This window comes from Anabrus simplex, chromosome 3 (assembly GCF_040414725.1).
Source record: "Anabrus simplex isolate iqAnaSimp1 chromosome 3, ASM4041472v1, whole genome shotgun sequence".
Classification (NCBI taxonomy): domain Eukaryota; kingdom Metazoa; phylum Arthropoda; class Insecta; order Orthoptera; family Tettigoniidae; genus Anabrus; species Anabrus simplex.
The window spans coordinates 275,188,767-275,205,139 of NC_090267.1; the positions used below are offsets into that span (position 1 = coordinate 275,188,767).

General features: G+C 38.6%; 1 protein-coding gene across 1 annotated transcript in view; it reads right to left on the reverse strand.

Moving 5' to 3' along the window:
• The window catches only part of LOC136866773 (apoptotic protease-activating factor 1), a 279,902-nt gene that overhangs the window by 175,110 nt on the left and 88,419 nt on the right, over nt 1-16,373 (reverse strand). The window contains exon 8 of the mRNA XM_067143881.2: nt 3-144. Coding sequence (XP_066999982.2) covers nt 3-144 — 142 coding nt within the window. The remainder of the gene's footprint in view (nt 1-2; nt 145-16,373) is intronic.

Below are 16,373 nucleotides of genomic sequence, written 5' to 3' on the forward strand. Positions count from 1 at the left end.
ACCTCTGACGTAATGTTCACATCTTCCACAAAGACAGCAAAGTCTTTATAATACTCTTTTAGGTCCTCAGGCAAACTATCCACCGACATACCAATTGTCTGAAATAAACCATCCTCCTGGGAAAGGCTATTGCGCTTGATACTCCTGTAATCAGAGCATCCACAAATTTCCAACAAAACTGAATTTTTTATATACTGGGTGTAACAATAAGGTATGGCCAAACTTTCAGGACACATTTCTCACACATAGAAGAAAATATGTTATACAGACATGGGTCTGAAAATGCTCTATTTCCATGTTAGAATTCATTTTTTACAACCCTACATAGTATATTAATCTTGGGAAATGCACAGGAACAGACTGTACCATCATACCACATGAAACTTTTAAAATGACCTCTGTTAGCATACATACATACATACATACATATATCAATGCTAAAAGAGGATATTTTGGACATCCATGATACATGCAACAATGCTTCTACATGTGAGGAACATGTCTTGAAAGTTTGGCTGTACCTAGTTCCACCCTGCATTAATAATAAAAACTGTGGTTCATGCATTCTCTACAAATGAAAAGGTCTTTCCTTCCTGTAAGTAATTTTCTCAATTGTTCCATATGCAGGTGATTTATATCTCAAACAGATTTTGTGCCTAAGACAAGATTGATCAGTAAACATAGTAAGAGTAGACTTTTATTCTGACCAAAAGAGAAAATCCTCCAAGATCCTAGCAAGTTTTAATAAAATTATATTAGATGCTCCAATACAGGTATCAATAGGGCTAGGACTTTTATGTAATATCAATATGCAAAATTTGTACATATTTATGTAATATTATGTGAAATATATTATATTACATAAGATCAATTTAAAATACATAATATTTAATTTTTATATAAATGATATATTAAACATGATATTACTTGAAGATTTCTCATTTTATCCATTATAGTTTTGCAAAATAAAGTGTGGTACAATAATTAATTAAGCATGTCCATATTATGACAAACTTAAATAAATTTCATTATTATGTATTAAAAAATGCAAAAATTTAATTGAAGTTTCACAATTATTATAATTTTCATAATCACTGTTTAAACTATCTGTCCACTAAATATTACTTTGCAGAACTTACTTCACTCCATATTACAATGAACTACCATATACATCTCCAAGTTTTTCATTGTCATGGAATGCCGCCGGTCAGAGAGGATGTTTTTGTATGCTAAAAATAATCTCTCTACGTCACAAGAAGTTGCTGGTGCAAACTGAACTAGATTAAATTTTTCAGGAGAGATATTGTCCGGAGGATTCTCTACTTTGCCGCTGAGGATCTTGCACACTGCAGTGAAGGTTGAGAAGCCAGAGTTTCTCTCCATAACAGACTCAAACTTCTTCATTTCTTCTATTCCAAAAATCCCTTCAACAGCACTAAACTTGGATTTCACATCTTCCATAATGTTGAATGATTTCTTCAAAGGCATGCCATGAGTTTCTAATTTTAAATTACTGTCAGGAATGAATCCAAAATTGCTTTGGATATAAGCTAATTAGCATTGTACATTAGAATCACTTAAGGCACTTTGGGCGTCTCTAAAGAAACTGCTGATTTACCTGGAAAAGAATCTATCACAGGCTTCACATCTTTAAAATTTTCGCTATAAAAGCAGGTAGCTTTGATCCACGTAACCCACCTAGTCAAGACAGGTTGAGGGAGGCAATGTCACATTTGGCAATTGTTCTCTCTAGTGCAACACACACTGTTAACGAATACTTTCCCGGGGTTTGAAATAATGCTGTTCACTTGTGAATATTTTACTTCTCACTTCTTCAATGACATGTTGCAGTTCATGGGCAAGACAGGCGAAATGGATCATATTTTGATAGAACACACATAAAGCAGTTCCCACCTTTAACATGTATGCTGCAGCAACAGAATAAAGAACAAGAACTTTATCTTCTTGAACACCTTCAAGTCATAAAACTATAAGTCTATCATTCATAAAACGAGCCACTGTTGCACGATTTGTGTATTCCAACACTTTCAAATAAACCAGAAAAGGTGGGGATTCTTCTCCATCCAGCTTACCAATAATAAGGCTGGAAACTTAGCGCCCTTTCACAACCGTAATTTCATCGAAAGCGGTCCATATACAGTTGCTGCCTATATGACGTTGCACGTATGTCAGCGCTTCCTCGTAACATAAATGCAGGTAGTTTTTTGGAGCGTGGAATCGTTAGGTATCTACCTTCTGCCATACTTCTCTAAAAATACGTGATATTTAGGTACCTGGAGTTTGTACCATGGTATATTTGCGGCAACCACAGCAGTAAACGTCATAGAAGAATTTATTCCTTGCACTTGAAGACTGTTGCATTTGAAATATAAGGACTTGCTTTTTAGAAGTTTTTAGTGCTTTATTCCTAGTATGAAGGGCATTGCACAGATGTTGTTCAAGTTGCAATTTCATTGAACATGTAATCTTCTTATCACATGCCTGGCAGAGAACCACAGCTCCATCAGTAGTGAATGAATCATCTTCTATTGTAACCCATGATTTTAACTTTGATAATTTTGATGCTACATGAGGCATCACAGGTGGAAAAACGTACAAACTCAAGAATAAGTATTGTGGGGGGCAATTTTGTTTGAAGGTCGGGAGGAAATATAGCAGCCCTTCTGAACAACAGGTTGAAAGTAGAGTCTCAGGCACTCACTGGACAACGGGAATAAACTAAATTCCAGCCGCTGAGTCTCCGGCAGTGTGTGACGTGAATTCCCATCCCCTTATCTCCACTACTATCATTTCTGGAATTATTCCCTGGCTCTTTCTCTTTCTTTTGGAAAATCTGTCATATACACGAGTTTCTAGTAAACAAATACTGTCATACAGACTGTTTTGAATTAGCCTATAGTAAATCACACTTGTGAAAAAACACTTTTTTTTAGAGTTAAGAGACAGAATATGTAATTTTACATTTAAAAAAGTAAAAATTTGTAGTAAGTGTCATTATAATCAAATATGTAAAATATGTAATTATATGCTAGCTAAGGTTCTAATTCATGGACATCTATCTTAGTTATGTATAAGCAAAGGGAAAGAATATGTATTATGACGGAATTAACGTAAATAAGCTCCTTTAATAGACATTTTTGGAACTCTGTTTTATTACTGTAGAAATGTGTACAGTGGAACCTTGATTCTCCATTTTTGGAGGGAACACGGAAAAAACAACGTACAACACGGGAAAACTGAAAATCCGGGAATGAATGAAAATCATCCAACAATTTGGCTAAACATCACAAAAATGAAATATGTATAATTATAATCATACAAACACCCCTACACCAAACCAAACTACAGCCCCGAATGGGCCTTTGCCTGCAAGCGAACGCTGCTCAGTCCAAAGGCCTGTAGATTACGAGGTGACACATGGTCAGTGTGACAAATCCTTTCGGCCGTTATTCCTGGCTCTCCAGACTGAGGTCGCCATCTCACCATTAGATAGCTCCTCAATTAAAGGTAATCACGTAGGCTGAGTGCACCTGGAACCAACCCTTATATCCAGGTAGAAATGCCTGACCTGGCCGGGAATCAAACTCGGACCCTCCGCGTGAGAGGCAGGCAAGTTAGACCGTGAGACCGGCTTCAAACATTAATACTAGTACACGAGTTAAAACTCTCGATACTTTATATTCAGTTTTACCGGGGAAACTTCCTTCAGTTCAGCAACTTTGATCAGCCAAACTCTTCAAAAAATCTAATGACGCCAAGCCAAACAATGATTGACCACAAGTAGTTTGTCATTCTCTAATCTAATAAAATAAAGCACATTAAATACAAAAACGCCCAACATGATGGCGAAATCCCTTCTTTTCTAAATCTTCCATTGTAATTTGGTTTCCGGTACAGTATATTGAATACTGCTCGTGGCAGTTTCGGGAAATCTTGTGTCGCATAAATTAGGTGCACACTGAATTTTTGAAGGTTATCTTGAACTCAAGAATGTAAGTATCGATTCTCAAAAGTTCTCGAATGCATTTTATTCAATTCTGCCCATCACCAATCACAACCAAATTGGAAAGAGGAAAAATATCATCATAACTTCCGAAATTACAGATATTCGTGACCCTGAGCTCAGCTGGAAAGTGCGCTCGCTGCACAAGTCAGTATGAGTTGGAAATGAAATAAAGTATTTAAATGTAACGCGCACAAATAAAACAACTGTGGTTTTTATGACATTTTAACACAAAAGCGTAACATTTCCAGTTTTATATTAGGACCAAAACAATAATAGGCAATCCCAGGGCCTCCCATGGCTTTATGTATGTAAGGTGCAACATCTGTTCTGGTCTTGATAACATAATCGCACCGTATACGATAATATTAAAATACTAGATTTGTGTTAAGAAGGAACAGTTTCGATTCCTATCTGAAAGCCCAGTGACTATACAGTGCCCTGAGGAAAGTGCCGAAAAGTTGTTCGGCGATACAATTGAAAAAAAGTAAAAGTACGGTATAAACATCTAATCCTGGACATGACGTAGACGTTTTACAAGTACGAACATTTGACAAAACTTGTTCCGTCTTCAAATAGAGCTGTCGAAATGCGCTCTGTCTCCTTCGAATTGTCGTGGCCACTCTCTGCTTTATGATTTTCGAGGATTCTTTAAACAATACCACCCGAATGCGATGCTAAGATGGTCCCTTAAGCAAGTTCACCGCCGATCGCTTTTCCAGTACAGTACTTGCTCTAATTATCACGATGCCGTAGCTAACCTTTCGTGAGATACAGTTTCTTGAAAAACTCTTGATCGAGGATTTAGCGTTGATGGGACTCAAATTTCTGGACGGTTGATCCGGGAAATTGTTTCTTCAAGGAACGGATAATGCAGGATTTTTTCAACATGATTTAATTAGGATGCTCGCAGGACCAAGTAATCTGAACGCATAATCTGGGAAAACGTACTTTCTGGAAACGGATAATCGAGGTTACACTGTATACGAAAACCTTTCGCGAAGGTGTGGACTGATTTTATTTTAAATGTGATTTGAAATCACGAACTGTTCATATTGCCTGCGTCTGAGAACATGGTTCAACTCATTTGAACTTTACATATATCATCGGGAACGAATGTTTCAGGCTGTAGGCCTCTGTCTGATGCTGCTCTCTCCTGAAGGGGGCCTGAACTTGCTTGCTTTGCTCTAACCTACTGCGCATCCTGCTTGCACAGCTTTTACTGGCGAATGTGACCAAGATGGTGAGTGCTTGTGCTAGCGTTGAGTCTGTTTGCAGCAGGTATGGATGCTGCATGAGAGCTATATTCATGCCACGCTGTGAATCCATCTAACCCAATGGAAGCTGGCCGAGTTTACTAATACACTGGGGTTAATACCCCAGCACCTTCTTCAAATTATTTTATTTTAAAACACCTTCACCTACTTATATATAATAATGTGATTGTCTTCAAGCCTCGTCGCCGTAAGTTATGGCATGTGCCTTGGTATTCCTGTTACATCTCCAAGACTAAGTTTTGACAATTCCAATTTTATTTCGGTAGTAACTCTGTTATACATCTACTTGTATTTCAACTAAGTGTTATTAACCATCGGAGAAGTGCTGTGCATGTGATGTTCCGGAATTTCAATCTGTGTATAATACATTCTGGGGGCTTGCGTTTGCGGATTATTAAATTTGTAAATTGGTTCCCATGTGAAAATGATTGTTTGGCAACTTACTATTCAAAATTGGTATCCTAAATCATATCATTGTTATTATTATTATATTGGTAAAGCTTCGAGCCCTGTTTTGAGGGCTTAATATTGGTAAATAGAAGGTTATTAAGCGAGGCAGTTTTCACAAGATTTGTGTGTTGGAAATTTCATTCCCTCTCCTTTTTGATACTGGGTTATTAATTTATTTGCCTTTTCTTTTAGTTTTTGGGGACTTGCTTTTCTGATTTTCTTTTATCCCTATCTTTTTGCGTTGTTGCGTTTCTGCTTGGGGATTGGCCCAACCCTTTCGGAGGTGGGCGTGTTCGTTGTTGTAATGGTGATGTTTATTCATTTTTGTGTAATAATCGGTTTTATGCTGGTTGAAGATTGAGCTTATTAAATTACTTCAGAGTAATTTGAGTTTGATGACATTACAATCGTTCAAATCCCATTATTGCACTCCTGATATTAATCAACCTTTCAAAGTTTTAATTCTTCTGCACATTTGATTATTTTATTTCATTCTACTGGGGAATGAGTGTTAATTTTCTTTGCGAGAGCTCCTAAGGTTTTAAACTTGGTTTAAAACAAATTCTTCAAAAGTTTTAAACTATCATTTAGAACTGAATTTCAACCGAATAGTATAACAAATTTTATGTTAAGACTGAATTAAATTTAAACAAAAGGCACCGAGGTTGTAAGCAATGTGTTTCTTAAGTTTTATTAATGAAGATTAACTCTTTGATCAAAGAACTGGGTCCCAATTTAATCAGGATAAGCTGAACAACGAATAATGTGTTAGTTTGCGTAACATCATTATTTTTCTTGTTTTTTGTGAAGGTGTTCAGTTTTGTCTTATTAATATTTTTAATTAAAATTGCCTAATTATCTTGAAAAGAACCTTGGTGTTGTCTTTCTTGTTAAGTAATTAAAATTCATACAGTGACGCATTTATTTTCCTTCCACGATTTGTGGTCACCTGCACAGTTTGGGGTAAGTAACTTATGTTCTTGTATTGTCGTGCTTTTTTAAAAGGTGATGTTCGCTTCCACTTGTTGTCTGTTTCGGCCCTTACTTCTTGTAAGGTCAGTTTTTTTAAATACTGGCAGAGTGGGCAATTTGGGGATGTTGTCCGACTGTTACAGCGAGTGGTAGCATAGCTTGGGTTGTTTCCTTGCTTATGCTCAAGTGTTTCATGTAAGCTTTTTGTTTTCCTTATTGAAATATGTTGCTGTGAACATTAGCAGAGCCATGTTTATTGTGTTTCTTGCGCTTGTATCTAGCTGTTTATTTAATTTCACCCCCCTTGAAATGGTCACTGTATGATTTAAAGTGGTTTAACAGTTCAAAGAAAGACAAGTAGAGACCTATCACAAAACATTACTGTAAAAGGAAGTGCCTTTATCTTAAGTAATCTCTTGATTTTGTTGCTGCATATCTACTACAATGTCTCTTGTGGTGATCTTTCCTTATCAACTGCGCAAGGCGGAGCTCAAGTATGAACTCCAAATCTGTGGAGTTAAACCAGCTAAGTCTGTTGCTGAGTGTGCCCCTCTCCTGTCCACTAACTCTCAGGTGCTTATCAACCTCTCCCTCATCTTACCGTACAACATTGGTGAGTGTTTGAACCTCGTTACTAACTCTCTAACTGAATTAGAAATTATTTGTGAAGAATTTATAGACCAACCTCCCTTTAAGAGTCACATAAATAGACGAAAGCTAGGGTGTATTACTACATAGGGCGAATACAGGACTTATTGTCAATCCAACCTGAAGCTAAATTCGCCTTGGAATCTGTTAAATTGTTGACCATTACCACTAGTATCTCTGCAGAACTTGATGTAATGATAGCAAGTAGGGATATAGAAAATTTATCTATTTCTGAAAAAGAGAATAACTATAATCCTACCCCTGAAGCTTCCTCTAGTCACGTCGTGTCCTCTTCCAATCACCAGTCCTTGTGTTGTGCTACCTACCCTGTCCTTGAAAACCTGGTATCCCGGTTGAATTCTACAAGAATTTTGGAAAGAGAGATCTCGAAAGCTATTGCTAGGAATCTAAAAATTAATGCGGAGTACCGGTATTTGTTGTATCTATGTGGATTGAGGCAACACTAAAAATAACTGCCCCTCGACCTTTCGCAATAGTGGCCAATGACTTCAACTTCTTCAATCACTACTGCTCTGCATTTAGGGCAGTCGCCCAGGTGGCAGATTCCGTATCTATTGTTTTCCTAGCCTTTTCTTAAATGATAGCAAAGAAATTGGAAAATTATTGAACATTTCCCTTGATAAGTTATTCCAATTCCTAACTCCCCTTCCTATAAACAAATATTTGTTAATTCCAACTTTATCTTCATATTGTGATCTTTCCTACTTTTAAAGACACCACTCAGACTTATTCCTCTACTGATGTCCTCCCACGCCATCTCTCCACTGACAGCTCGGAACATACCACTTAATAGAGCAGCTCGTCTCCTTTCTCCCAAATCTTCCCAGCCCAAACTTGGGAACATTTTTGTAACGCTACTCTTTTGTCGGAAATCATCCAGAACAAATCGAGCTGCTTTTCTTTGGACTTTTTCCAGTTCTTGAATCAAGTAATCCTGGTGAGGGTCCCATACACTGGAACCATACTCTAGTTGGGGTCTTACCAGAGACTAATACACCCTCTCCTTTACATCCTTACTACAACCCCAAAATACCCTCATAACCATATGCAGAGATCTGTACCCTTTATTAACAATCATATTTATGTGATTACCCCAATGAAGGTATTTTCTTATATTAATACCTAGGTACTTACAATGATCCCCAAAAGGAACTTTCACCCCATCAACGCAGTAATTAAAACTGAGAGGACTTTTCCTATTTGTGAAACTCGCAACCTGACTTTTAACCCCGTTTATCATCATACCATTGCCCACCGTCCATCTCACAACACTATCGAGGTCACCCTGCAGCCGCTCACAATCTTGTAACTTATTTATTACTCTGTACAGAATAACATCATCTGCAAACAGCCTTATCTCTGATTCCACTTCTTTACACATATAATTGATATATATAAGAAAACATAAAGGTCCAATAATACTGCCTTGAGGAATTCCCCTCTTAATTATTACAGGGTCAGATAAAGCTTCGCCTACTCTAAATTTCTGAGTTCTATTTTCTAGAAATATAGCCACCCATTCTGTCACTCTTTTGTCAAGTCCAATTGCACTCATTTTTGCCAGTAGTCTTCCATGATCTACCCTATCAAATGCCTTAGATAGGTCAATCGCAATACAGTCCATTTGGCCTCCTGAATCCAGGATATCTGCCATATCTTGCTGAAATCCTACAAGCTGAGCTTCAGTCGAATAACCTTTCCTAAACCCAAACTGCCTTCTGTCAAACCAGTTATTAATTTTGCAACCATGTCTAATATAATCAGAAAGAATGCTTTACCAAAGCTTACATACAATGCATGTCAAACTGATTGGCCTGTAATTTTCAGCTTTACGTCTATCACCCTTTCCTTTATACACAGGGGCTACTATAGCAACTCTCCATTCATTTGGTATAGCTCCTTCATCCAAACAATAATCAAATACGTATTTCAGATATGGTACTATATCCCAACCAATTGCCTTTAGTATATCCCCAGAAATCGTATCAATTCCAGCTGCTTTTCTAGTTTTCAAATTTTGTATCTTACTGTATATGTCATTGTTATCATAGGTAAATTTTAATACTTCTTTAGTATTACTCACATCCCCTATCTGGACATTATCCTTGTAACCAACAATCTTTACATACTGCTGACTGAATACTTCTGCCCTTTGAAGATCCTCACATACACACTCCCCTTGTTCATTAATGATTCCTGGAATGTCCTTCTTTGAATTTGTTTCTGCCTTAAAGTACCTATACGTACCCTACCACTTTTCACTAAAATTTGTATGACCACCAATTATGCTTGCCATCATGTTATCCTTAGCTGAGTTCTTTGCTAGATTCAATTTCCTAGTAAATTCCTTCAATTTCTCCTTACTTCCATAACCATTTCTAACTCTATTTAGTTCCAACATGCACCTCCTTCTTAGTCTCTTCACTTCTCTTATAATATAGTGGATCCTTACCACCTTTAAAGGAACAAACCTATTTTCAAATTCCTCAACAATTGCTTTAAACCCATCCCAGAGTCTGTTTACATTTTTATTTACCATTTTCCAGCGATCATAGTTACTTTCTTAAAACTCCTTCATGCCTGTTTTATCAGCCATATTTTACTGTCTAATAGTCCTAATTTTAATACCTTCCTTTCTTTCACATTTATTTTTAACTATGACAAAAACAGCTTCGTGATCACTAATACCAATTACTTCGGTTTCTCTATAGAGCTCATCTAGTTTTATCAGCACCACATCCAAAATATTCTTCTCTCTAGTTGGTTCCATCACTTTTTGAATCAGCTGCCCTTCCCATATTAACTTATTTGCCATTCGTTGGTCATGCTTCCTGTCGTTCGCATTACCTTCCCAATTGACATTTGGTAAACTGAGATCACTGGCTACTATCACATTCCTTTCCATATCATTTCCAACATACAGGATAGCGCACGAAATGTCATACATCAGAAATGTTTTATAAAATGTGTAAACCTGGGCTCACAACCATGTCCTTTCGTGAACAGAAACCTTATTTCATGCGTGATCCGACAGGCAACACCACATCTCACGCATGCGTACCGGCTGCCAGTTATACAACATGGCGGACAAAGGGAGATTGACGCGTGAACAGAAGGTGAAGATAGTGTTGTTTTATGCTGAAACAAGAGTGTAGCTCGGACCCAGGAAAGGTTTCGTGTTCATTTCCATACTAGGTGGGCTCCTTGCCAGCAGACGGTATACAGACTCGCCAAGCAATTTGAAACAGAAGGCAACATACTGGAGAGAAAACGGCCCCGCCTAAAGCCGGTCCGCTCACTGGAGAATGTTGCTGCTGTGAGAGCGGCTGTGGATCGGAGCCCCTCCAAATCCACCAGAACTGCATGTGTTCAGCTGGGCATCTGTCGTCGGTCAATTCAGAGAATATTGCAGTCTGACCTTGACGTGTTTCCATACAGAATGACAAATGTTCTGGACTTCCTGAATGAACATTTCGGGCCCCGTGTGATGTCCTATCGATATCCCAAGCGTTTTCAGAGCGGCTCAATCTGGCCACTGCATAGCCCCGATCTGAATCCCTGCGACTTCTCCCTGTGGAGATATTTGAAGGAGTAGATCTGCTGCCATAAACCAGAAAATGTACAGCAATTGCAAGTGGCCATTGTGACTTTTTCCCGAGGGTTGAGTGAGGACTTGTGTCGTAGTGATCGTGAACATGCAGGTTCGTCCCGAAGCTGTTGTAACACCGAGAAGGTGGACATATTGAACATGTCCTGCACACAGACTAACCATGCACATGTCCGTGAATGTTGTAACGCCATTTTGTATTCAATATGTTGTATACTACATTTTCTATAAACAATTTCCAGTGTATGACATTTCGTGCGCCACCCTGTAGCTGACTATCTTATCAAATAATTCTGAATCAGCGTCAGCACTACCCTTTCCTGGTCTGTACACGCCAAAGACATCAAGTGGCCTATTATCTTTAGAGAAGAGCCTTACACCCAGAATTTCATGTTTTTCATCCTTAACTTTTTTGTAGCTTACAAATTCTTCTTTCACCAGAATGAACACTCCTCCTCCTACCATTCCTATCCTATCTCTACGATACACACTCCAGTTCTGTGAAAATATTTCTGCATCCATTATATCATTTCTCAGCCATGATTCAACTCCTATTACAATATCTGGTAAGTATATATCTATTAAATTACTTAATTCAATTCCTTTGTTTACAATGCTGCTACAGTTGAGCAGTAACATTTTTATGTCATCCCTACTTGATTTCCAGCTCCCTGTTCACTAAACACCACTCCCTAAGCCACCCCGTGTCCCTGAATGTATCTACCTATAACCCTTCTAAACAAGTTTCCTAACATATGTACCACTGCGGTTTAAGTGAAGGCCATCTGGGCGCAGATCCCTGTCTCCTACCCACCCATTAGGATCTAGAAATCTCACTCCCAGTTTCCCACATACCCACTCCATAGTCTCATTTAAATCCCCAATCACCTTCCAGTCAGTATCCCACCTACACAGAATTCCACTGATAACAATCTCCGCTTTCTTAAATTTCATCCGTGCTGCATTTACCAGATCCCACACATCCCCAACTATGTTGGTACTTACACCTGCTTGCCTTACGTTGTTAGTACCAATGTGAAACACTACCACCTTCTCCTTTCTTTCTTTCTTCCTTCTCTTCTACTTTCCTCAAAATCTGCCACAACCTAATTCCTGGATAACACACTACCCTGGTTCCCTTTCCTCCACACACTTTCCCCATATGTCTAACGATGGAATCCCCCATGACCAGAGCCTCAACCCTACCCACCTCTTTGATCCCCTCCCCTCCTGGTCAGCCCTATCTTCTCTCAGTGCTGCAGAAGCTACTTCTTCCTCCCTTTTCTCCCTCCCATGACCCTGATCCACCCGTCTTTTCCTTTCCACTACACTACATTTCCCTTTCCTACCTTTTCCCTTCCTCCTACTTCCACACATCTCAGCAACAATTCCCTGTTTCTCATCTTCCCTCGGTTGCTCTACCTGCAGTGGCTCGTACCGATTTCTAACAGACACCTGTCCTGAATTCTGATCCTGAACAGAGCCCTTAGCCTGCAATCTCCTTCCCCTTAAAACATTAGACCACCTGTCTTCTACAATTCCCCCATTTCCTTCCCATCCCTCCTTTACACCTACTGTATCCTGTACATTATTTAAGGGAGGCCTACTTTCCTTCCTGTCCTCTGAGAGAATCCTAATTATCTCCCTCAAGCTCTCCAACTTCTCCCTCATACTCCTTAATGCCTGGCCACACCCACAGTTCCTACAGTTGCACTGCTTAGCCATTATTTACGGAATAATGGGAAGGAAAAATAAAATAACTTATTCTGTGCAAATAAAAATGAAAGGAAAGAAATATTGCCTATAAAAATGAAAGAAAAGAAATATTGTCTAGGATAATTCACAACAACAAGGTAATTAATATAAGCTACTACTACACTGCAATACTACTTAGTTGTACGAATTTTTTTTCCTACAAGTTAAAAAAATGTGAATTCCTAGATGCTGAACCTTCGGGTAATTGCGACACTATATTATGTCCACAAGGATGTGACAGGATCTCTGCGAATGTTATGTCCAAGGGGACCTTTGTTCATGTTGAGGTAAATAACGAACCATTGGTTGCCTTAATTGATTCGGGCAGTGTTGTAAATGTCATTGATGCTAATTGGTACTATCAAATGAAGTCCCCCTGTAAACTACCCGATTTGCAAAATAGTGAAGTCGAGTGTGTTAGGGTTAATGGAAAGAAAATGGAAATTTTAGGATCTGTTAAGGTAAAACTTAGAATTGGTAGTTTTACTTGGAAAATTTCATGTCTTGTTTCCCCTAAGCTTTCGTGTAGCCTGATTTTAGATACTAACTTCTTGTCTAGTGTGGGGCTGGTTTTGGATCTACACAATAGAAATAATTTCTTTAAGTTTTCCCCAAATTACAAATTTGATTTAATTGATGCCCCCTTTCTGGTGTTGCTAACCTTACCCAAGAATGATACTGACCAACTAAATCTTAATCATTTCAGTGAGGAGAAGGCCGAGCAAATCCGTGCTCTCTGTAAGCAATTTCCCGAAGTGTTCACCAGTAACTTGGGTCTGACTAATGTTTTGGAATATGAAATTGAGCTGTCTGACAACCAACGGCTGAAATCTCCCACTTATCGTCTCGCGCCACCATGCATGCTTGAGTTAAGAAAGATCATTGAGCAGATGCTGGATGAGGGTATCATTAGATAATTTAGTTCACAAAAAATAAATTACGGCTCATCTGACCGTGGAAATTCTGGTGTCAGTGCGTGCGTAAGCAGCCTAGCAGGCCCTCTACCTCATCATACGCCTCTCTGGTATTCCTGGTGCCTAAACCCTCTGGCAGCTTCAGAGCGGTTATTGATTACCGTGCCCTGAACTGCAAGATCATTTTGCAAACCATTCCCTTACCGGACTTGCACACTTGTTTTCGGTGGTTTTATGGGGCAAACTTCTTCACGGTATTGAATACTGAATAGCACTTCCCTGTCAACTGAATTATATGTCTTCTTGAAGTCTACAAAAACCACTACTAGATCCTTTAAGAGGTGATTCTCTAGTACACATTTCAGACTCCAGATCTGATCAATGCATGATCTTCCCTTCCTAAATCCTGCTTGATACTGACCTAGCTGGTGATCCACTTGTACCACAAGTCTCTTCTGTAGTGCTCTAGACAGTGTCTTATATGTTACAGGTGTGATGGAAATGCCGCCGTAGGATCGGCTCTATCACTTTTTTTATTGTAAAGGATGAACGATAGCATTTTTCCAGTCTTCAGGGATTACCTCCAGTTCCCAGATCTTTTCCATTTCTCGCCTTAAAATTTTGATTGTGATTTCTCCACCACTTTTCAGCATCTCTGCTGTGACAAGAGTCTTCCCCAGCAGCTTTGTTGTTCTTTAAGTCTGTAATTATTTCACAGAGTTCTTTTTTCATCAGGGGGTATTGAGTTTTCATTCCGTTGCTTTCGATCCTCTTTTGGCCATTTATTTTTAGGTTTTTCACAGTTCAACAATTTCTCAAAATATGTAGCTAATATCTCACAATTTTCATTCTTATTCACAGCCAATTTTCTATCTTCCCTTCGAAATCCCTTGGTAGATGGTTGATATCCATTTATGTCCTCTTTAAAGTTCCTATGAAAGGTTCTAGTACTGTTCTTAAATTCCATGTCAATACTTCGTATTTCTTGAGATATTTGATTCCTTTTGGCTTGCCGGAGGGTCTTTGCTGTCTGTTTGCGTACCTCTTTGTATGTCTCAAATTTATCTTCTGTTTTATCTGCGTACCATGCTTTATAGGCTGCACTACTCCTATCAATTGCTACATCAACTCTGTGGTCCACCATCAGTGACTGCGAGTTCTTCGCAATGGTGCAACATCCTTAGATATATTAGCCATATTCTCTCGAATAACCTCGCAAGTCTCCATTTTCTTCTCCCGCATACGTCCTTGAAAGTTGTATCCGTTTTCTTGAAGTTTTTCGTGGTTTACTTTTATTGACACATTCGGAGAGTGTCTCTTCTTGTTTACCGGTAACAGCTTGAATTTTATGAGGGTCAAAAAGTGATCAGAGTCAAGATTGGCTCCTTTCCGTACTACCACATTTATAATTTCTTTAGAGTTTCTCTTTGAATTTGCAACATGGTCCAGTTGATATTCACCTAGGTCTTTCTGCGGAGCGCACCATGTTTTCTTTTTCCTTGGCGGTCTTTTGAAGTACGTGGACATTAATTTAAGATGAAAAGTCTCACATAAGTCAATGAGTCTCTTCCCATTCGTATTTGTTCTGGTGTGAGCTGGATAACCAAATACTATTTTTCGGAACTGACGTTCTTTTCCGACCTGCGCGTTGAAATCACCCATCAGAATTTTGACATGATTGCTTGGTGTCTTTAGCAACTCATTCTCCAATTGATCCCAGAATATTTTCACCTTATCCATTCCATATATAACATGATTAAAATAGGTTAAAAAATAAATCTCTGTCTACTTCCAAAGTTCACGCACACTTGTTTTCGGTGGTTTTATGGGGCAAACTTCTTCACGGTATTGAATACTGAATAGCACTTCCCTGTCAACTGAATTATATGTCTTCTTGAAGTCTACAAAAACCACTACTAGATCCTTTAAGTACTGTTCTAGTACTGTTCTTAAATTCCATGTCAATACTTCGTATTTCTTGAGATATTTGATTCCTTTTGGCTTGCCGGAGGGTCTTTGCTGTCTGTTTGCGTACCTCTTTGTATGTCTCAAATTTATCTTCTGTTTTATCTGCGTACCATGCTTTATAGGCTGCACTACTCCTATCAATTGCTACATCAACTCTGTGGTCCACCATCAGTGACTGCGAGTTCTTCGCAATGGTGCAACATCCTTAGATATATTAGCCATATTCTCTCGAATAACCTCGCAAGTCTCCATTTTCTTCTCCCGCATACGTCCTTGAAAGTTGTATCCGTTTTCTTGAAGTTTTTCGTGGTTTACTTTTATTGACACATTCGGAGAGTGTCTCTTCTTGTTTACCGGTAACAGCTTGAATTTTATGAGGGTCAAAAAGTGATCAGAGTCAAGATTGGCTCCTTTCCGTACTACCACATTTAGCTCTATACAGCCAGTTGTTCGCCTTTGTGGCTAGTATATCTTGAGAAATTTCACTGCCAAGGTATGCAAAATTTTTCCACACTCTCCAGTGGGTGGTTTCCTAGCATGATATTTGCTGGTTATCTCCCTTTATTTATTGCCATCACTACTGTTTTAGCTTTGCTTATCTTGAGATTGAATTCCTGGAACTTAACTTTCTATTCATTGGGTCTCAATTGTACTTGTTCCTCAGTTTCTTCCCAGATCATGACATCAGTGAAAAGCCATTGCTTTCTTTAAGTTCACCAGAGGTTTTCTTGCGTACT